General features: G+C 39.1%; 1 protein-coding gene across 2 annotated transcripts in view; it reads right to left on the bottom strand.

Annotated features, from left to right (window-relative positions):
- Window positions 1-22,158, bottom strand: part of RBMS3 (RNA binding motif single stranded interacting protein 3) — a gene marked incomplete at its 3' end in the record, with an annotated part of 459,009 nt that overhangs the window by 128,761 nt on the left and 308,090 nt on the right. For both annotated transcript variants that reach the window (XM_082479353.1, XM_082479354.1), the window contains exon 6: window positions 15,381-15,460. In XM_082479353.1, coding sequence (XP_082335479.1) covers window positions 15,381-15,460 — 80 coding nt within the window. The remainder of the gene's footprint in view (window positions 1-15,380; window positions 15,461-22,158) is intronic.

The raw sequence follows: 22,158 nt of genomic DNA, 5'->3' as shown, positions 1-22,158 counted from the left end.
CCACAATCCCACATAATGTCAAATATCTTTAAATAAGTGAATCTGGTATTAAAACAGTGAACTCTTCTCGTGTGAAATATCTGAAGGACCCTGGTCAGGGAGTATTGGAGTCTGACAATCAGAAAGTCTCCGGAGGAAAAATGTTTTCCATGGGCTGTTAACATTACACTACTTACAGTCTAGTGCACAGAGACTCCAAACTTGCCCCTTTTTTTTATTTTTATACAATGAAAAACCCAATAATCATAACAAAGAATATAAATAGAGTAGATTAGAATCTGCTCTCTCAACCAAGCAGTAACAGCCATGGGAAAGCAGAGATGATGCCGTTAAGTGCCTATTCCCCAACATCCTCTTCCTGTGAGCTCACAAGCTCAAAGACATTCTCAGAACTGTCATCTCACAGTGCTTGGAAATAAGCAACCAATTTTAAGGCAAACGGGGGGAGGGTGGGAGGGTGGGGTGTGGAGCATTAGAAGGAAAAGAAAGGGGAAGGCTTTTAACCAGGAAATTAAAACCAGGATCTAACAAAAGCCTTAAGCATGTTTCTAATTTTGGCAAAGGAGGAGACTCAGCATCTTAAAGACTGTCTTTTTGTCTGGAATAGAGCTTTGAGATTTCCAAACAGGCAACAAGAAGGGGAAAAGTTTCAATACACAGAAAAAAGAATGAAATTGAAGACAAAATAGCAAAAGAAAAATCTATCAGCATGTTGAATACAAGGGAATGTGCTGAGAACTGGCTGTTTTAAGACTGACACAACTTTTAAAAGCTAGCACGGAAGAGGAGGAACGGGTTTAAGTTGATAGATGCTTTAGAGTTCTTAACAAGAGAAAACAGGAAATACCTAAGGAATTGTTATTTTGGTTTTGGCAGATATTAGGGATAGACCTTTAAAGTGCCACAAGAGCTAAAGGATATCCTCTTTGAAAGGAACATGAGTCCTTCTCTAAGAGCTAAGCTCAGTTGCAGAAGCCCGCAAAAACGAACTGATGCATGTGAATGTTAACATTCATGGTTCAATTCCCCATCCAGCTCAGCTGAGATCTAATTCCAAGAGACAGGTATTTCAGCACAAAAGCACATGCCAACAAATTAAAAGCGGTATCCAGATGGAAGATACAGGCAGCAATGTTCTAAAAAATCAGCACACAATGGTAAAATATCAGGAAACTTAATTCCATAAAAAGGTTTACCCAGGAAAACAGATTTATAATCTCTAAAACCAAAATAAAACCCATCAAAACCATCAAAACAAACACAATCTGACTTTGAGAAGAGTTAATGAGCTTGAGCTAAGATGCAGTATTAAAAACCAGATTTCTTTCAGAGCTCCTAGTGAAAAAGTATATGGAAAAGCTGTGCATTAATTATTTTTATTATTCTTAGCACACCAACCTTCCTACATGATATCAAGCAAATCTTCCTTTCTTTGGTCTCACCTTCCCTGTCGTAAAGATGGCCAAAGATTACTCGGTATATTATCTTGTGAGTTAATTCATTTGTGAGATGCTTAAGTATTAGGGACATTGAATGGAATGGAAATAGATATGCATATTGAACAAACAAAAATGTCCAAAGCATTCAAAGTATAAAAAGAAGTGTTTTTTAATGTGACTGGATGCCAATATGCCTCTATAAACTTGGTGATTCAGAGTAGTTCTTAGCTTGTTCGAACAATTCAGATAAATTGATTTTGATCTATCCTAAATGATTAACTTTCATTTGTCTTTAAGAAAAAGATTCAAAACCATCCTTCAAAACCTCGGCAGATGTTAGAAATGAACTTTGGTCTCTCACCCAGATGCTCTTTTACTTTTTAAATAGAAGGTTCCGACTTGGGAGACCACTGCTGTTCAGGACAAAAATTAAGCATGTTCTTAAAATTTGAGTAAGGGTTATTAAAGTATGTGCTAAGAAACCTTGCACAATCAAGGTCATCAATGACATTTCAGGGGGAAAAAAAAACCCAAACACACACATATATATACTTATACACACACACGATCCTGTGAGAATCAGCTCTCATGAAAAATGGGCTTGCCAACAATTTTGGTATGACAGGTGGGACCACAACTCAAATTTTCCCAGACCGTTAGGCTGTATCTTCATCTACAGAAATCAACAATGCAAGGCATATTCAAGTCAACATCCTTCACATGTATCAAAGCTCAAAAAGCCCAAGCAAAACAGACAAAGTAAGACGAGTAGCTGTCATACAGATTTAGCTCCAACTATACAAACTTATTATCAAAGAAGGTTATCAGACAACAGAAGCTTTCTCCTGTCTCATCTGTCACAGCGTAAAACATTAAGCAATTCTGACTCTGCATTGAGAAAAGGACAGCAACGGATAGGCTCTAGGTCCAAGCCACTGGCACTCAGTCTGCCTACCAAGAGTAGAGGAATCTGTGCCATGTCATCAGCCAGCAAAGCCCTTCCTTCAGGAGCGGGTAAGCGACAAGATGCAGACGGTGTCTGATCTAGTGCTGCAGGCACAGGACATGTAGATGCAGGACTATATTTACAAGAAGCTCAGTGCAGCTGAGGCTGCTCAAATCCCACGGAAGAAATTTTTGAAATGCTGGCATAAAAGAGACGGTGACAGCAAGGCAACGCTAGCTGCAGGGAAGACACACTGCACTAAGCCTGCTGGGAACAGGGAAGAGTGATGGACAACCATTTTATTAATCACGGTACTCTCTCCAAGGTGCTCAGCAGCAAGGAAGCGAGATGCAGTCAGCTGCTCTTCAAGTCATTGCTTGTGCAGGTTAAGCTTGTTCTTACCAAGAAAATAGCAGGTTAAGAAACGCTAAAAAAAGTAACAAAACGAGGATTAAAACAAAGAGCAAATCTGTGGCATTTCTAACATCTGCAGCTCTCTCACAGAAAGCATGCGCTGTGGAGTTCTCACTGTGGTACCTGTCTGGTCATGGGTTTGGTGGAAGGACTGACATCCTAACTCACCTGGCATCATCTCTTCCCCCGACGGATCTTCCTCTGCCACATGCCCCTTAGACGGTGTACATAAACCGTCGATAGAGCCATAGCTAGAATCTGTCAGCTGTGTTAGATAACTGAGTTACTCTGATTTCTTAACTAGTGTTTGTAAGTTCTGACAGCCACATTTAATTTTATGAAATGCACTTGTGCTGGCTAAAGCCTTTCACGATGCCTCCTTAGGGCTCTATTACAGGTTTCAGACTGAGACCGGCCTGCTTGGGATTCATTGTGTTCCTGGAAAAAGCGCTAGATTACAATGGCAATTTTGCACAGCAGTTGCCGCTAGTCTCTGCCTGTATTGCTCTTGCCCTGCAGAAGGTTAGAAACATGAAAATAAATAGAACTAAGTTTGTGTTTGTTATTAGGAGATGTGCAGCGATCAGGCGGAAAGGTTTTCATGTTCACTGCTAGGTACAGGATCTGATGCATGAGAAATGGTAATGAGATAACAAATTAGCCATTGATTCAGACCCGCCAGTGGTGACTGAAAACCATTATGTGGTGATTGCTCTTTTCTGGGGGTCTGTTTGAAGTATGTTGGTGGTCCTCATGTATTTCCTAGGAGAAAAACATCTGCTGAACAAAAACCACTATCAAAATCAATATAATTAGCATCTTTTTGAAACTCTCAGCTTAAAGGAAGGGTGGATCTTTTTCCTGATCCTGAGTTGATCTTTCTTGTGTGACAAATAGAAGCTTTCAGCTTCCAAGCTGTTTTTGTTGGATAAAGAAACAGTTTTATTTCCCAGGTCTGATACTCTGGCTCCATCTATTAGTTTTCATACATTTGGTCATATTAATGTTGATTAATGGTCGATAGTTTCAATTAAACCTAAAAGACTTCAATACCTAAGTATCCATGCAATTTAATGGGACTGACATACCTCTCACCCAGACTACTTTAAAAAATGCTACGATGTTAAATTAGGAACAGACGCTGGAGCAGTAGCATGGAGCTCGCTTGAAAAATAAGCCCCCTGTACCTCACTACTCTGATGAACAGAAAAACCTTCTGGAATCAAAGATCACACAAAATGGTAAGAACAGAAGAATCCTGAGTGAGTCCTCTCATTATGTACATTTTTAGGGGTGCTGAACATTTTTTACTTATCCACAGCCAGCAAACAAGTACCGTCTTGGGAAAAAAGCTTTAAAATCAAACTTAGACAAGCTCTAATATCTGCAATATTTTCCACCTTGAACTATCACTGTCCCACCTACATCTTTTACCTGAAAGCACTGAAATTAAATCCCACTTTGGATGAAATGCCTAGTACGCAATGCTAAAACCAGCAACCTGGGTCGTGAAATGCACAAAAGGGCTGTATTTGGTTGAAACTACAGGCAGGCAAAACATATACTTACATAAATGAAAAACTGCCTACCAACACCTCAATCACAAAAAATTGCATTTAGGATTTTTAATGACTATTCTTTCTTGTATTACATGCGGTATGCTGAAACACAGATAAGTCGTATGGAAAAGGAAAAACTGCTCAACCTAAATTTGCATCCACCACACACCATGCCTGTTGCAATCACAGTCTCTTAAGGCAAAGGCAAGTTTCTTGGTGCTGCTGCTCAAACGCAGGAAGACCCTCTGCTTTTACAGAACCCAGCTCACTTTTCCCTGGTTTCTATTAGAGCCACCCTTGGGGCTAGTCTGAAAAAAGATAAATTAGAGATGAAAATAACCAATGACATCAACTCCTGCATCAGTGAAAGACAGATTCTCATAATATATTTACTCCTATGCTACCAGGCTTCTTTTGGTAATTCCAAATGCTGAGGCTTTCGTTACACTGTAATGTAAAACTCAGCTGATGGAAAATTTCTTGAAGGAGAGTGCTTTGGAGGGCAGGTGTTCACTCATGGTGCTGTTATAGTGGGTGAGCTTGAAGGGGAGGAAATCCAGACAAGAATACAGTTAGTAGGCTGCTGGGTCTTATTTTCTTAATTTGGATACATACTTCAAAACTTTATAGTGACAATTCTGAACTACAAAAGTTGACACTCCATCACAAAGTTATAGTATTTACTGAAGGGGGTGGAGAGAGAAGACGGGGAAGGGGAAGGAGAGGGGAAGGGGGAAGCCGGGGAGGAAAGGGGGAAGCCGGGGGGAAGGGGAGGGGAAAGAAAAGGAAAAGGGAAAAAAGGCTCAGAATCAGTGAATTCACAGAGTAATCAGTAATCTAATTGAGAAAGATGCTGAATGTATTCAGTAATGTAATACTGAAACTGAAGAGCCATCCATGACGAATGGAACGTTTTATTGTTAGGGTTTTTTGTGGTTAAAATTTGCATTTTTTGAAATAGAAAAATCTTTGTGAAGTAAGTCTTGTAAAACTTGGCCTTTGAAAAGTATTTTCTTATACCATATCTGTGCAATGAAAGAGTTAATTTACTCCTTTTCCCCTCCTCTCTCATTTTTTTGGTTTCTTTTTCTTTGCTGAACAGCGGCAATTCTGGAAATACTGTATACTCAAGGATTATATACAGGGTGGTGGGGGAAATAATACCTATAAAATGCTGTTTTAATGAGCTTTAACAAAAAGGATAAATGTAGAAATCAGGCATCCAGCACCTTTCCCCTCCCTCTTGATGTCTCTCACATTGTAGAAGGTAAATTGCAGACACATCATAGACACTAAGGCAGTCCTAGTCAAATGTAGGCTGTTTCGCCCCTCTTTCAAGTTCCTGTGATTGAACTTGGGAAAGACCTTTCTATGATCTTGTGATCAAATGCTGCCATTCAAACAAGAAAGACTAACAGAAATGGCCAAGAAATGGGGCTTTTACAGCTGCTAAGGACTGCTGGCCAGCATAATGAAATTGTTGTTGTAACAAAAAAAAAAAAATCAAATAAAATGTTACCCTCCTGCTTTCCCAGTGCTTTCAGGCTGAATTGCTTTTCTCTGTTGTGCAGTACCATTTGAGGAAGAGAAGGGGGAGAGACAGACTTCAATAACGCAAGAGGCTCCTGGTATTCAGAACATATGGAAACTGCTGTTGTGATACCGCTCATCTTATTTTGTCTGGATGACTCACAAAGCGAAATATCTTCACACGCTACTTCAAACACTTCATGCCACTTCACGATCTCAGGAGGGGAGCCCCGCAGAAGAGTCCTCAATGGTCCTCTGGTGGCAGGGAAAGGTTTACTTTTGAAGGGAGGGAGGGAAGGAGGGAGGGAGGAAGGCAGGGAAAGACGGAGGGAAAGTAGCAGAAAGGCAAGACCAGGAAGAGAGGACTGCTCGGTATACTCCTTTCTTGTTATATGTGCCTTCCCTCTCTCATTACGCTCTCTTTCTTGCTACGCAGTCCTTCCTAAAGGCACCAGCACCTAATTTCTCCCGTACTGCTTAAGGACAGACCAAGCACCTGCAGGTTGACTTCTGTTCACAAAAGCACTCAAAAATGCATTTGGAGAAAACCCTCCATACCAGCCCTGATGGAGCAAACCCACCGGAGAGCCTCGGTGAGGCTGTCTGCCGCCCAAGCATGCTCGAAGGCAGCAGCGGCTGTGTTCCTGTTGAGCCCTGCAGGTAGCACAGACGAGGCAGACATCACCTAGATTTACAGCAGCATTCCAAAACATGTGAAAAATTGATGCTCCAATTTTATTGGGGCATCTGAAAAGTCCAGTCCCAGAGGCTTCCACTTCTGGCTGAAATACGGATGCGCAAAGGAGTGTGTCAAAAAATATCTATTGGTACATTGTTAAGCTTCAGTAGAACTTTTGTGTTCAGGTTAGCTGGAATTTAGGGGGCAAAGGTTCAGACTGAAACTTGTGACTTAAACTTCTCTATACTTCGAATTTAAAAACGTTTAATGTGAAAGCAAGTGGTAAAGTGGGAGGGAGGGAGGAAGGAGGAGGAAAGGAAGACTTTTTCCATAAAAAGCCTGAAAGGGAAATAATTCCCCTTGGTTAAAAAAACCCCAAAGATCATGTAGACCACTTGCTAGATATTATTGAGCATAACACACTATAAGCTCAAGTGGTTAGTCTGTGCTCAGCTAGATTGATACCTTTGCTCAAGTTAGCCTTTTAAATGAGTTTTAGACTAGCTGGCTCAGGTGTGACAATACTATACTGCAGCAGTACAGCCTGCAAAGCAGATGTACTCTATCATTTAAAGCGTCCTGAAGGGACTAATAAAGTAATGCAGGAGAGGAAGAAACAGGAGGAGTTGTGCCACTGCTGGCCACCGATGATGCAAAAGCAGAATTCCTCCCTGAAATCTGAATCACGTACAAATGACTTTACAATGTTCCACACTGTTCCATGCTCTGATCTGCACGTTTTTATTTGTTTGTTTTGCTTTGTTTTAAATTGCCAGCCCTTTAGACCTAAACAATCTGAAATTCAAGCTGTGAATATTTCTGCCTCATAAATTTTGCCTGCCATAACACCTGCGCAACTCATCTGTCTCCTCTTGGATTTTACAAGTGCATCCAAGGAACAGCACTGTCCCTGGACCAGAAACTTGTTGACACTTCTCCTGCTGATGTATGAGGCACGACAGAATTCGGTGCACACAGTCTCAGCTGTGCTGGTTATGCAGCAGTAACACATAGAAGATATTTTTTTGTTCATAAGCAAATATATCTGCCATTTCATATGAAGGGTGTGGATTTGCTGAAATAGAAGATTTACATAGTCTTCAAAGCAAAAATGCACTTTGAGTTAAAAGAAAAAAAGTATATATTAAAATTAGTTTAGATAAACTGTGACACAGTTCATTATCACTAGATATTACAAATGAAAAAGGAATGCAATTCTCCATTTATGCTGTAGACTTCTGGAAATCTCAGGAAAGATATGACAGGTGATACTGCGACAGAAAGAAACAAGAAATGATCGTTTCTCATTTATATGCCATATTGTTCTCTAACTTCAATCTTATAAACCAAGTGAAAGATCTTAATCCGAACTGCAGTAATGCTGTTTTATACATCACGACCTGAATTACTGCAATACCACAAACAAACTGATCTTACGAGGTTTTTATTACTTCTAGTCACAAAGTAATAGGAAAATTCATTAATTACACAGCGAGCTTACAAAAGTCAGTATTTCATAATGAGGTTGCTTAAAATACAAAAAGATATGGTTCTTTTCCTAAGAACTTACAGACCAGTGCAACCTCAAATAAAACGAGACATAAATATGTAGCACATTAGATCTTTGAGACTGTCCCCATCATCAACGTCTTTATATATAATTTCTGGAAAAGTAGGCCTTAGTCAATGTCAGCACTCTTTCTTCTCTCACACAAATTCCCTGACGAGCCCAAACTACGTGATTCAGCACTGATACACACCTGCTAATATCTGAAATACAAATTAGCTCACCTCATGTTCCTCCAACAAATTAGTACATACCAGCTATTGGGGTTTACTGGGTAAATGTCTCGTTCTTTATCCTGCTAGTTAAAGGGAGAATTTGTTTGTCTTAAATGGAAATGAGATCAAGTCTTGACTAGACAGCGGAACTTTTTTTTTTTTCTAGAAGGTAACCCTTATCTTTCAAGAATATACAATCTTCAAAATCCAAGAAATCTAGGAAATTTGGTATGATCTTTCCAGCAAGACATGGAAATATGTGCTATGAAACCAGAAGCATCTACACAAATGTTAGCACAGCAAGGACAACTGAAGGTTACACAAACATAATTCTAGAGAAATAATAAAAGAGGCTAAAGATGGAGAAACTTGTCTTGTTCAGTGATACAAAATGACACACTACGCATTTGAAATTCTCAAGAATGCCACAAAGCAACAGAAATACCGCCTGACTTTTAAAGGCTGTCTTTGAAAGGAATGATACATTCCAAGAAACACTTGATTTCAGTTCAAGCCACGACCTATTGGAGATCTGTGGCTGAAGGGTTGGTACAGGCTGGATTAACTACAAGTGATATTTGGCTGAGTACCAGAAGGAGGGCAAGGCCAGGAGCCGCCACTGGGGGTGTGTGACAGCCCAGCCATGGCTCTGAAGGGGAGAGCAGAACACGCAGCACTCACGAGGCTGGCCACACCACAGAAGCCTGCAGGAGCCACAGAGCAAAGCCACAGAGACCTAAACAGGGAACTGCTTTCTAAGCAAAAGTTTTTGTATTGTCTACTAATTCAGTACCCATTCTATAGTTTCTTAGTTAGAAAGTCCATCTTTATGACCATTGTCCTGCAAAGTCTATGTGATCTGGGGACTGCTGCCTGCACATTGCTGAGAACATGGGAAGCAACTGGGGTCTGAAGCAGGAGTTACGGTGGCCTCATGGTCATCACCAGGACTCGGGAATGGCAACAATAAAAGGAATCAAAGGTTTTAACTGGCTGTCAAAGATGAAGACAGGGAACCAACAGAAGTTAAAAGGATGTTTAGAGGGTTCAAGATGTAAAAGAAATTTTTGCTACCAATGACCTGAGTATGTGCATTCATGGAGCACAGAAAGCAAAAGATAACAGTAATTCCATAAAATGTGACACCCAGGAATTCAAAACAGGATAAAGAAATAGTCAATTTGTTAAACAGTGATTTTTTTATGAAGGTCTTTACATGGATCATATTTTCTGATATAGTAGGGAAGGATTTATATACTACAGTCAGCAGATAACAATGAAAATATTTACAGAACTGAATTCTTAGAAGGTAGACAATATAAAAGATAAAGATAACATTAACACCATATACATTAAAGGAACTGAGGATACAAGTGAGGGAATTTTGTTTTTTTGAATAAAAATAATTTCTGAGGATAACAATATGTAAAAGATAAACCTCTTTTTGAACTAGCTTCACCGAGTATTACCAGTACCAAACCTAGCAGAATGCCCCTTATTCTGGTCAAGTTCTCTGTAGCACTCAACAAGTGTTTTAAGCCAACTACAAAACAATATCCAGTTTCTACCTTTGGCTGCTGTTTTGTCTTGTTTAAAATGTCAAACATGTATACACATATACAGAGAGAGAGACAGACGTGAATATTTATAGTAATGTATTACCTTGATAAAGCAAGGTAAACTCGCCAAGAGAATAGTTTTGGAAGAGTTTTTTCAGTATTTTATGCATATAAATGAAAAGACAATTAGATAAAAAGATAAAGCACCAAAATAAGAGAAAGGGGCTAAAAAGTTATAAAAAAACCCATTTTAAGTTCATTTATTCAAGAAAACAATTTACAGCAACACTAATGACAAACCAGATATCATTTGTTCATCCACTAAGAGAAAAAAAAAAAAAAAACAGTGTAAAATGTTGCCACTATCCATTGCACAGTTAACCCTCAACTGGAGCACTGTTTTCTCATGATTGTTTTAGCCACAATCTCCTAGAAAACATGTTGCTCTAAATACATTTATTCCATGTTCTAAGTCCACTCTCTGAAGCAAAGATTAAATATTTGAATTTATTCTCTGTGGTTGGAGAATCTAAGAAATAACCTAAGAGAAATATTTAAACTAAGGAGAGAAACAGAAAATATTCATTCATTCTGGTGAAATGAGTCCATAAAAATGCAGTATTTGGGACCTTTTCAAGAGAAAAATGCATGGGCGATAATGATTAAAGCAAGATATGAGGTATTTGGAAATACATCTGTATTGTTGCAGATAATTTCTTTATATTTAAGAGTTTCTGCTCTAGAAAAATTCAGTCCCAAAATGCTTGTTACTTGTGGGGTTCTTAATCTACACAAGAACAGTACTTCTCTCTTCTTTCTTTTTGTCAGATATTTGTAACCTGGCATTAAAATTAGCAATAAAAGCCACACAGACCTACTATGAAAGAGGAAGATTCTTGACCATGCATTGTCACATTCACGTCTCACTTTCCTGAAATTTTCCCTGAGATCAGAATTGGCCCAATGTCCTCTGATAACGAAAAGTATTTACAAAAAGCAAACAAAATTTAGAAAGTACTATAATGACTAGAAAAGGCTGTGAGGGAGCATAATGGACATATCAGCAGAGGATAATTACTGCAACTGAGGCATGTTCCTGTGAAATTCCAGAGAGAAAAGTAAGAACTCGTTAAGTCTTCGCATTTATTCAAAAAGAGAAAAATAAGTTTTTTAGAGACATCCAAGGATACTGGGAGCTGAATAAAAACTCTATGCAAAGGCTGTACCCTAAGCTCGCCCGCCCAAAGATAAAACAATTTGTTCCTGACAGAAAAGCTAGGAATTTTCACTTGAATTCAGTGATTGCAACAGGTGATAGATAGCCAGATTTCATATAAAGTCTGCTGTTCACCAACAAAGAGATTTACAGCACTGAAAGACTGTGGGCAAGCTACCTTCATCATTAATAGCACCCTTCACATCTTGATGGAGAGGTATAGTGCTACAGTCTGCTGCATTCATTTGTTGACTTCTCTTTCAGAGTGGCGATGGAGGGCCTATACAATTAGTTTCATGTGGGGCTGCACTCCCTATAGGAAGAAAATATACCCAGTAGGCCCTGGCCTATTTATCTCAGAAAAGCAGTGCTAATAATAGGAAAACAAAAACTAACACACAAAAAAAAACCACTAAAAAAATAATCACTCAAAGCTACTCAGAATATTTATGCAGTTCACCTGGAATCTGCCAAGCACTGAGAGAGTTTTCAGATTTCTAGAGATAACCGTACTTTCTCAGTCTGGAAGAAATGCAAAGAGATTAACTAATTATTTATGGGACAGCCAATTATCTCGCACTGTATATCTAAGGCCAAACATGATGAAATGCTCATTAGTTGAGCAAGCAGGTCAGTGGAGCAATTCCCTTTGGAATGGAACAAAGTCAAGGAGTTGGACAGAGAAGCACCCTTAGCAAGAATAATCCACTAATATAGACATAATACCGCTCAGTTTACCTAGGCATTACGCATCTGACCAGCACAACATCTCACATGCTAGAAAATACCCTCTACATTGTCGGTGAGTTGAAGCAGAAAGGTCTGGAGAAGCAACTGCTCAGTTCTACAGTTTTTAAGAGACAACAGACAGTAGTTGAAGTTAGAAAGTCAAACAAGGAATGATATGTTTTTTCCCTTGGGAAGGCCCAGAATGCAGAACCTCCAGAGTGCCCTGTGTGCCCTCTTTTCCTTGCAGGCACAACACTGCTTTACCTTTCCCTACCATATTGTCAGCCTGACCCACCTTAGATGTGAGACTCTTGACTGCGCTCAAACGTTCAGGTACACAACAGTGACTCTCCTGTAATTTCTATCTTATTTCCAACCAAAAAACCAACACATCCAATTAAATTTAAATCTCACTTACCAAGGAAACACTAGTTGGGAAAGAGCCCTGTATTCAACATGAATGTTTAACTCTTTGGGAGGATACAACTAAGTCATGGCCCATGGTGCCCAGTTTTTCTGATGGGCTGTTCAGCATCATGCAAAAGCTGCCTACTCCAGTCCTTCTTTTGTCGTGACTTGGTAACCAAGCACAACCACCCCTACAACACGTGAACATTTTATCCTACAGACATGGTATTCCCACACACGTATATCCTACTGTGTCACCAGGATCACATCTCAGAGAACACAACTGGGGAAAACAGTATGGATGGAAGCTAGCTGCCAAAACAGTCTGTCTGGTCCATAATCCCAGTGCCTGAGGAACCAGGGCAGTACAAAATGGCCTGCAGCCAGGCTGATTTCTTTCTCGATGGGCCTCACGCAACCTGTTAATAGCTGGCAAGCGTGAACCGGAACATCAAAGCTTGGGTGAGAGGAGATGTGAACAAAAATGTAAAACCCTCCCATTTCACTGCTACGCCTGAAAGAAATCCAGCTGAAAATCCTAAATCAATTTAATTTAACCCTAAAAGGATTGATTAATTCTCTCTCGCAGTAAGATCATGTCTTGAGCAGCAGAGGTTAATAACAGATAGTGTTGTGTACTTCCGCTAATGTTCTCCGGTTCCTCATTTTTAAACTGAAATCCATAAAGAGGTCACAGCAATAACTAGAGATTATTTTCTTTCCATGCCAATTACTGAGATGCTGGGAGGATAATTTTCAGACTCTGATTGTGATTTTCCAAGTACACTACGAGACTTGATTTTCCTTCCATCTCCATGCAGGAAGATAAGCAACTGCCAGGAGGGGAATAAAGCAAGATGCTTCTATCTTTGCCGATAGGCTTAAATACAGGTTCACAGCACAGATGTATCAACTGAGTAGAAGTTCTAACAGGAAACTACATCAAGAAGAAGATGCTAGAACTGAGAGGTTTTTGCACTGGATAAAAGGTAAATGAAAATGAGTGGCCAGTATCACTTGAATCGACCTGACTGCTCCAGTGGTCATGTTCGTCCTCTGGCTTCCTAAGAAGAGGAAGAATGAATACGAAAAAAGTTTTAAATATAGATTTGAAGAGTGCCCTACTCTAATAATGAGGCACATATATTCTCTTTTATGTGGATCAAATACAATACGATAACGTCTAATTATCTGTGTTTGGAGCTACAAAACCTGTCCTCCAAAAATGGAGGACAAAATGGGATCTTACATTCTAGTGCATAGTTGAGTGAGTTCAGTTACTGGTTCAGTGGCTTTGCCCCAAGCTGCATTATGCTTTATCTACATCTGAACGGTACTCAGGTAAATGAAAACTTAAAATAGTCACTTCCCAGCTCATCCTTGCAACTAAATGCCACCTGATCACAACAGTCACGAGATAAACATAGCAGACAATTTTCCCCCCATGGCTCCTTCAGGAAACTAAGAGCTGATTCATTTCCTTTAATTGAGAAAGCAGCGAAGGTTATAACCACCAAAATCCAATTTCAGTGTATCTCTTGGAGCAAAAGTAAGTAATCATGCTATCTTATCAAGATTCCTATTTTGATGTCCCACATTGTTCATGTTGAATACCCAGCATATTCCTGATAATTATTTTTTTCAAAAGAAAATGATTTTCAACTGCTAGCTTTCATTCTTTACCATGTAGACTTTTTGTCTGAAGCAGGCATGGCAAGAATATTCTGCTTTATTTCTGGCTCAAATAATGTGTCCTCTCTGAGACAACCGCGAACGTGATCATGGACCATGCAGGGTTATAATGATGAAGCTGCACTTACTGATTCCTTGCTATTCACACTCTTTCCATTGGGTGTTGCTATGATATTAAACAGATTACTACTGGGACTCAATGTATGCATACAGAAAGGCATGCCAAAGGTTTAAGGTCTCTGCCTATGTTGCTTTGCTCATTGTTCTACACAGCCCAAGTCTGTTGTACCTCACAAAGTTGATGGTGTACTTCATTAGTTGGTGTTGAGAAAAATTTTCAGTGACTACTTTGGAAAAAGAAATCCATAAGATGGAGTCTTGCAGCTTGTACTGAAAGTTTTATACTCTTTCATGAAGGTGATCTGACTAAAATTTATATGTACGTTGCAGCATTCAATTATTGTACACAGTAGCTGTGCAGATGGCTCTCTTTTAATTAGAGTATTTAGTGCATCTTCTGCATAAAGAACCAGGCAACAAATAAGGAGAAATTCAATGAAAGTAACCAAGAAAGGAAATAATTTAATGGAAGTTAAAAAGAAAAAAAAAAAAGGAAAAACTTAGGATGCAATTCTTGCAAGGATTTCCTGCTCATTGAACGTAGTTCTTCAGACACGTAAGGGAGAAATCTTTCCAGATTTGTGGCCTTAGGGAGGTCTTGTCAAGCACTAAGAATCAGACAACTGATCGCTAGATTTTGCACAGCTGATGGCCACCATAGATGACAGAGGAAGATTTCCAAAGTAAGGTATGGGCTGGAACACAGCTTTCAATGTGGTACAAACATACCAATTGATGTATTTCTATGGGTATTGTCAGAAAATGGCAGGATTTCATTAAGTTATGGCAAGTACAAATGGTATAAAATCACTTCATATTTGAAATAATATCCTCAGTTAGTATTAACACCTGTTGCTTTTAATACTAGTAACACTAACAAGTAACTGTGAAGAATACAAATTTACAAAAACCTGAAATCCTGGCTATTTTATAACCTACAACGCAATTCCTGATCTACTTATATTGCTGGTTTGTTAGAAAAGCACCGGCGCTTAGTTATGTGGCCTTTGCACTAAGTGTAAAAAAATCACACACAATATATGCATTTAAAAGGAAAAAAAAAGCAGTAATATAACATGATTTTTATATGTACTTAAATTTAATGCTGTCAGGCATAAACGCTTGATTAACACAAACTTGGGCAAGGAAGAAGTTGCTATGGGTCATAAAGCATAGGTTCAACCGGGGTAGTCGTATGCCCTCTAAACAGGGCCAGTAATATAAGCCGCCCTCAACACAAATTCCAGCATTTCTGTATTCTAAACTCCTCGGTGAATTTTAACTTTCATAACGATGGCTAGACTTACCTGGTAGACCGGGTGGGGTTTTCAGATATTTGCCATTAAAATGCTGAATTACTACTTCACATTTTTCTGTAGACTCCATTCTGGAAAAGAGAGTGGGACAGGGGTAGAGGCAATACGCGTTACTAGACTGTTATGAAAGTGCTCAGTCAGCAGAAACAAAAAGCAAAAGGAGGAAAAAAAGGACAAGCACAGATGCTGAGAGAAATCTTCAAAGCTGTTCTTGCTGATTTCTGCAGAGAAACTGGTTGAGCTCATTACGGTACGGTGTGGCTTGCGAGGAGGACCTGCCACCCTCAAAGCCTGCAGCTGCGCTCCCGGCTGCGTGTGAGCCGCAGCAGTGTCAATGAACAGTCCCCTTTTGGCTCCGGGGGATCACCCTGAACAAGGACATTCTTTATGCTCTCACGTGCTGCTTGGAAAGGCAAAGGACGTGTTTCCAGACTCCTTGTGCACCAAAAATAACTTCAAATGGTATGAAAAAAAAAAAAAAAAAAGAGACAAGATTTGGAGAAAAACCCAGAGGATTAAGCAGTAATTATTAAGGATTAGAATGTTAAAAAAATAACCTGCAAAGACAGACTGTATAGCAAACCCAAAGACAATGCATATATGCCTATTACAACATAAAGCCAAATTTTGAGTAAAGACAGTAATTTACATGTAATACTGGCAGGTGAAATGCCTTACTATTCGTCTTATATGACTTCAAGATAACTTTCAGAATTGAGACATTAAAGCCTTACCAGTGAACTAGTACATACATTATTGAAGAAGCCATAAAGAATAAAACGCTACTAGTCAAACCCAAAACCATGGTTATCCCACATCACGGTATACCACACCATTCTTTCAGGTCTTGTAAACCACAGAGAACAGTTGGCTTTGCTACAGAGTGGGTATAGCAACATGTGAAAAGAGGAAAGAGAAAAATGGAAAGCTAATAACCGAGAAAAAAATAATCATATTGCTTTTGTTCCTCTAAGAAAAACTGCGTTTAAAAACCAAATTCAATGCTCCTTCAATAAACTAGTGCTTACCTCCAGGTACTCTCTGTAAAATAACTCCACTGACATAAATATTGCTTAATTCTCACCAGGCTAGATCTTTTTAAAACGAATTTAACCACCACCCTCCCTGTCCCATGGTTTCGGGGAAGAGTAACATGCATTCTGTGTGGCTCACATAGAGTCTAGGGCAGCAGTTTGTCTCCCAGGGCTCAAAGGACCACCCCACCACCCCAAAAAAAAAAAAAAAAAAAAAAAAAATCCCGATTGTCTGATCAATTCTCCTAGCAAGTCAAAGTCTGTTGTCAGTTTGTTTCAGGTGGAACCATTAACAATTGTTTCTTCCAAGTTGTATCAATGCATATCATGTGGGCTGGGCCATTTCTACAAGCACAAAGACAGCAACTTAGATTGTTCACTTTGGCTTCATTCAGATTTAACTAAGCGAATGTCTGCACTGAGCCTTTAGAGACTCTCGTCTCTGAAAGAATAAATGCAATAAAAGTCTGTTTTCTGTAGCTGCAGGCGCTTAGTGTCAAACCATGTTATGTTGCACCACACAGCAGTGACAATTTCATTTTAATACATGGGGCACAATTTAACAAGCCAAAGCAGTCCCTGCAAAGAATGCAATATATAAGCTGCCAAGTGAAAGAGACTCAGTGCACTTCATGCATTTTATGCGGGAAGAGAATAAAAGTGAAACCCACAGTGTTCTGGGATAAAAAGGCCATCATTCGAATAGCGCTCTGAAAAAGAATGTGCACATTTTCTTCTCAAGTTTCACAATTAACGGCTCTCAAATGCCATTGCGAGCTATCTGTAATCTGGCACACGCTTCGCTTGAAACCGACACTGGCATTATCGACTCGGTTTGAAAAGGCAGCGCAACAGAGAAAGCCGTCTGTACGCGTTCCCTTCAGATGCGTTGCTGTGTAACAACTGCATCCATCCCTCGTCTCCCCTACCTGAGTCCTCGCGTCCTTTCTGCACCGTGTGCCTGTGGGGCAGACCTTCCTCCCGGCCGGGCCGAGGCTGGCCCGGCAGTCGCTCACTAATCAGGCCTGCATCTATCCTTAAGTATGAATTATAATTTCCACTTGTCCACAATACCTGTTTTTTTAGAAATAACCCTTTCAAATTGTGTTCTTCAGGATGATTAGCTCACTGGCTGACTGGGAAGAATAAAGGGTATAGAGCAACCAGACATATTCCTAAAATCGTCTGACACTTGCCACGGTGAGACCCCAGTTTTAGTTCGGTTAAAACTCTGATGAACATCAACCACTTAGGTGGCAACGTCTATGGCAGGCGCCTACCCAGAAGCTGAACCTACCTGCACGCTTCAGATGTCCTTCTTTCTCTTCTTACTTGTTTTAGCCATAAAGACTAGCCATACCATGGAAGAGGCTATCCTTTTCTTAGATCCACACTAATAAATTTCCTTAAAAATCTGTGGCACACCTCTATTGTGGAATGTGTTTGAAAACTCGGGGAGATGGACAAAGTATGCTTTATTTTTTTTGGTCATGCATTTACTCTCATCTGAGATAGAAATGTTTCAAAATGTCGGTTGAGACTGGTATTTAATATAAATATAATTAACAGGAACATTTCATGTTAAAAATTAACCTGCAAGGGACAGGTTTTCCACAAAAGAATGTAATTGGACCACAGGTAAACTTGGTGGACGAGTACTCTTAAATCCATTTTTTCTTTTAGTGTTGGTTTTTTTTTTTCATAATTGATAGAACAAAAAAGTGGCAAATGATAATATGCTGGAGAAAAGATAAAGATCTTAGATCCTTCAAAACCTTCTACTGAAAGACACAGATATTCAACTTTCCTGCTGGAAAGGGGAGAACATCAGCTTCACATGGTAATAGGAATTTGGTTCTGATCAGATCATTCACAAAGTAGCATTTTCAAATTCCCTTCCACAGCATCTTATTGGTAGCGATCCTATGCAATTTGGAGATAACTATAGTGCAAATGAGTATTATTTTGAATCAGGAAATGCACTGCAGAAAAAAATTTATCAAAAGCATAGGCCAGATTATTATGATATTTTTAAAGGTAATGATTTAAACCAAAGAAACTAACAAAACTATGAGAATTTATTTTCACCTGTGTCTATATATCTCCAGGTTCTGGAAACTAGTTGTAAAGTTTCCAAATAAAATGTGAGAAACTAGACTGTCTGTGTTCTATCCAATTGGAAAGGAAGTGAATTCAAAAAATCAGAAAAGGAAGACTGTTTTTATTTTTTTTTTCTGGCCATAGTTTGCAAATATAAGATATTTCAATCTGGTTAGTAAAGGAACAAAAAACTTGGGGGTGCTTAAGCAAGTATCACCACCAAATAATTTGATGTTCAAGTCTTGCTATTAAATATTTATTTTAGATCTTTTAAAAAATGTAGATTACTCTCTCTACAGACCATAGTGGCTCCAAAGTAGTCATTATATGTTGTTATAAGTAATAGGGAATGTTTACCATGAAAAAAAAAAAGGAAAAGGATTTTTTTTTTAAAGAAACCAAGCTTTTACACATGCTTATTATAAAGATTGATGTAGTGTCAAGAAACAACTTAATAAAATTCATATACAAGGAATAACACAATGATTACATAATTAGTACATGAGAAATATTCAGTATCATGTAATTACCAGTTAGTGGTAAAATGTGGGTTTGGTTTACATATACTGTATAGTCACTTTGCTTAAAAAAGTAAATGAGAATCAGGGCTATATTTTTTTATATCCAGAGTAAATATTTAAAGATTAAATTGTTACTACCACATTTATGTTATGGTCAGCATATGAATATTGTTGTTTTCTTATATTTATAAGAGCAGGAATAATAAATCTCGGGGGTAATGTTTCTTTACTATTTAGGGCATTTTGCAAAGATGGAAGTAGGTAGGTAGTAGCAATATAATACAGCAGAGGAGTTCAAAGAACGGAGGCCATAGAATATACACTGGAGTAGTGACAAGAACCAGATAAATTTCAAAGAGAAATTAGGCAGAAACATTTAACTGCAAGGAAGATGATTTGCTGGCACACATTAGATAGAAAAAAGGTGGCTTTCTTTTTCTGGTTGATCACTTCTGAAAGTTGTATTTTAGTAAAAGACAAGTATTATCTCAATATTAGGTAACTGGGAGTACTTCAACCATCTGTGATATAAAAGAGGTCAGGGAAAATGATCTTCAAGTCTTAAATAATCTAAACCTACAAGATAGGTTTGATTAGTATGAGGCTTCTCAGCACCTCCTGATGTTCTACCCTTCATCCTTCTATGGCAACATGCTCATTAATTTCTTTAATTTATTTTCCTAATTTAATTCCAGTCATTCTAAGACCCTGATACGGCTGCAACCTGTGGTTTTCTTCTCTGCTGTAACTAACTTAGGTATCTTATGTCCCCAACTTTTCAGCTGGTAAAAGATTGCTTCAAGATGTTTGTGCTTTTTGGTTTGAATCCATTTTATGCTGGAAAAACTGTTCCCTTTGTCATTTACAGCCTAGGAAGAGAGATTAATTTTGACAAGTTCTGCTCATCGCTCATAAAATATATCTTTTCCCAACATGTCTCGCCTGTATATTCTCCATGTTCAGTCTTGTTTGCACGAACAAGAGGAGGTTGTTTACTATCTCAGATGAATACACAAAATCTGCAGAAACCACTCCAGTGAGGACAGGATAGGGTCCTCTTCTCTGGGGATATGGTCCATACTGTGCCTTCCGGCATGACCCATTTTGCCAAGGTGAATCTTTTGAGCTGCCTGAGTGAGTATGTCTGCACAGAGCTACAATGCTCTCCACAGAGAAACCTCTTTGTTTCAGAAGAAATCCAATGTAACTAAATGACACCTACGTTATCCTGAAAAACCCTAAAAGCTGCATAGCTTCCTTTGAGGAAAAGAACATAAAAATTAAAGGCTTGGCGCTCTTGTTTTGCTTCAGTGGAAAATGGAGCACATCCATGTATACCGAAATCCATGCAAAACTTCTATAAATAGAATAATGATCCCGTGGGGGCTCAAAATCTTGTTTCCCATTTTCTGTTGCTTCCTTACAGTTGCTGAGTCGAATACTATTTCCAAAGATTAAATTTAAGACACGTAAAACACAGAAAAGCAGGAGATAAGTTTAATAGAAAACATATGCAGGCAGAGAAAAGCATCCCATTGAAAGCTCTTCCAGAAGAACAAAGTAGGGAAAAGACAAGAATGAGGCCCAAAGTCCCAACAACAAAATGGGTATATGCTCCACTACAGACCCCCCAGTTCTGTCACAAAGGGCTGGAAGTATCTCCTCGCTATACCCTTTTGCTCTGAGATAATAGAGACAGTTAATTGAGAATCTTTTGACTTTGGTCATTTGCTGGGAACAGCATCATAACATTCTTTCACGACAGTTTGTGTTGGACAAATTTTCTCATGTTACTGGAAAAGAATAGTATGAACATAGTAATTTCCACCTAGACCCAGGCTGATTTATGCTGCTGTCTTCACAGTCTCAGGTTAAGTATTATACTGGTGCCCGCCAGCAGTGCAATACTTGACTGTCTGACTGTCAGCATTTCCATCATAAATTTCTGTTTTCAGAGGCTTATGACTTCGTTGTAAAATGTCGCTCGGGGGGTGAATCTTGCAAGGTCGTTTTAAGTTACAAGACAACAAACAAAATAAAAAAGTTAGTGGTTTCTAACTCTTTCTTTGCACTTTATCATTTAAAAGGACCTATAAAAAGCTCACTCTTCTGTTTAGCTGAATGTGGTACACATATGTATGGTATTATTAATGTTACTATCTCTATAGAGAGAATACTTAAATAATACTCGAATGGTATTTCACTATGGGGTTATAAAATGCAATGTTTATTTCATCGATTCAGTGGTATCAGTAAATCCCTCCCCAAGGTATATCCCAATGCCTCCTTCCCCTTTTTTCCATGTCCCAAGGAGTTCTTCAACTGAACTCACAGTACCTCAGGCTTGGATTATCAAAATTGCTCAGCCAAATTATCTGATGGCTCCTAAATTTCCTTGTTCCTCCCTCCTCACCTTTAAGGGCTTCATATCCCTTTTCATGGAGTCCCACTGAGATTTGTCCCAGGATCCTGCCCCACCTGTCCCTCTCTTGGGTTTGCTTCTTGCTGAAAGTGCAGCTCTATGTCTGGCAATTTCCTTAGAGATGTAGTGAGTCTACCAAAATTTGGCCCAGGTTGCAATGCCAGATGGAAATGTGAAGGTCTTAGAGATACATTCTTCCACTGACCTCCCCAGCACCCTGCAGTGATGCCATGAGCCCCTTCCAGGGAGGCCTTTTAATGGAAATTTATCACCACAGGCATTGGAATATTTTACGGATATCACACAAAGTCTTCGGGGCATGTTTGGGATTTCCAGTTTCATCTGAGATATCCAATTCTAAAGCGATTTCCTGTGTAAGATGTAGGATGTGACAGATCATTCTTCCGATTGAAAGTAGGAATGATCCTCATAATATCTAAGCCTGCGCTACTGTCCCAGATGACGGATTTGTTTAAGCTAAATTTATAGCACCTTTACAACTGCCTTCAATTAAACCCTTGAATAGGGAAGAACAAAGCATTTTCCCTCTTCACAAATGCATCCTTAAACTGCCTGGATGTTCTCTATTCCCTGGTGTTGCTGACACTTCTCTGCCTCCAAAGTAGCATCGTGACTGATCCTCAGAAATCTCCCTCTAAATATTCCCCCTTTCATTTAGCAAAACAGCACTG

Source organism: Vanellus vanellus (genome assembly GCF_965231255.1).
Source record: "Vanellus vanellus genome assembly, chromosome: 2".
Classification (NCBI taxonomy): domain Eukaryota; kingdom Metazoa; phylum Chordata; class Aves; order Charadriiformes; family Charadriidae; genus Vanellus; species Vanellus vanellus.
The sequence above is the reverse complement of the archived record's forward strand: the minus strand, read 5'-3'. Positions and strand labels throughout refer to the sequence as shown.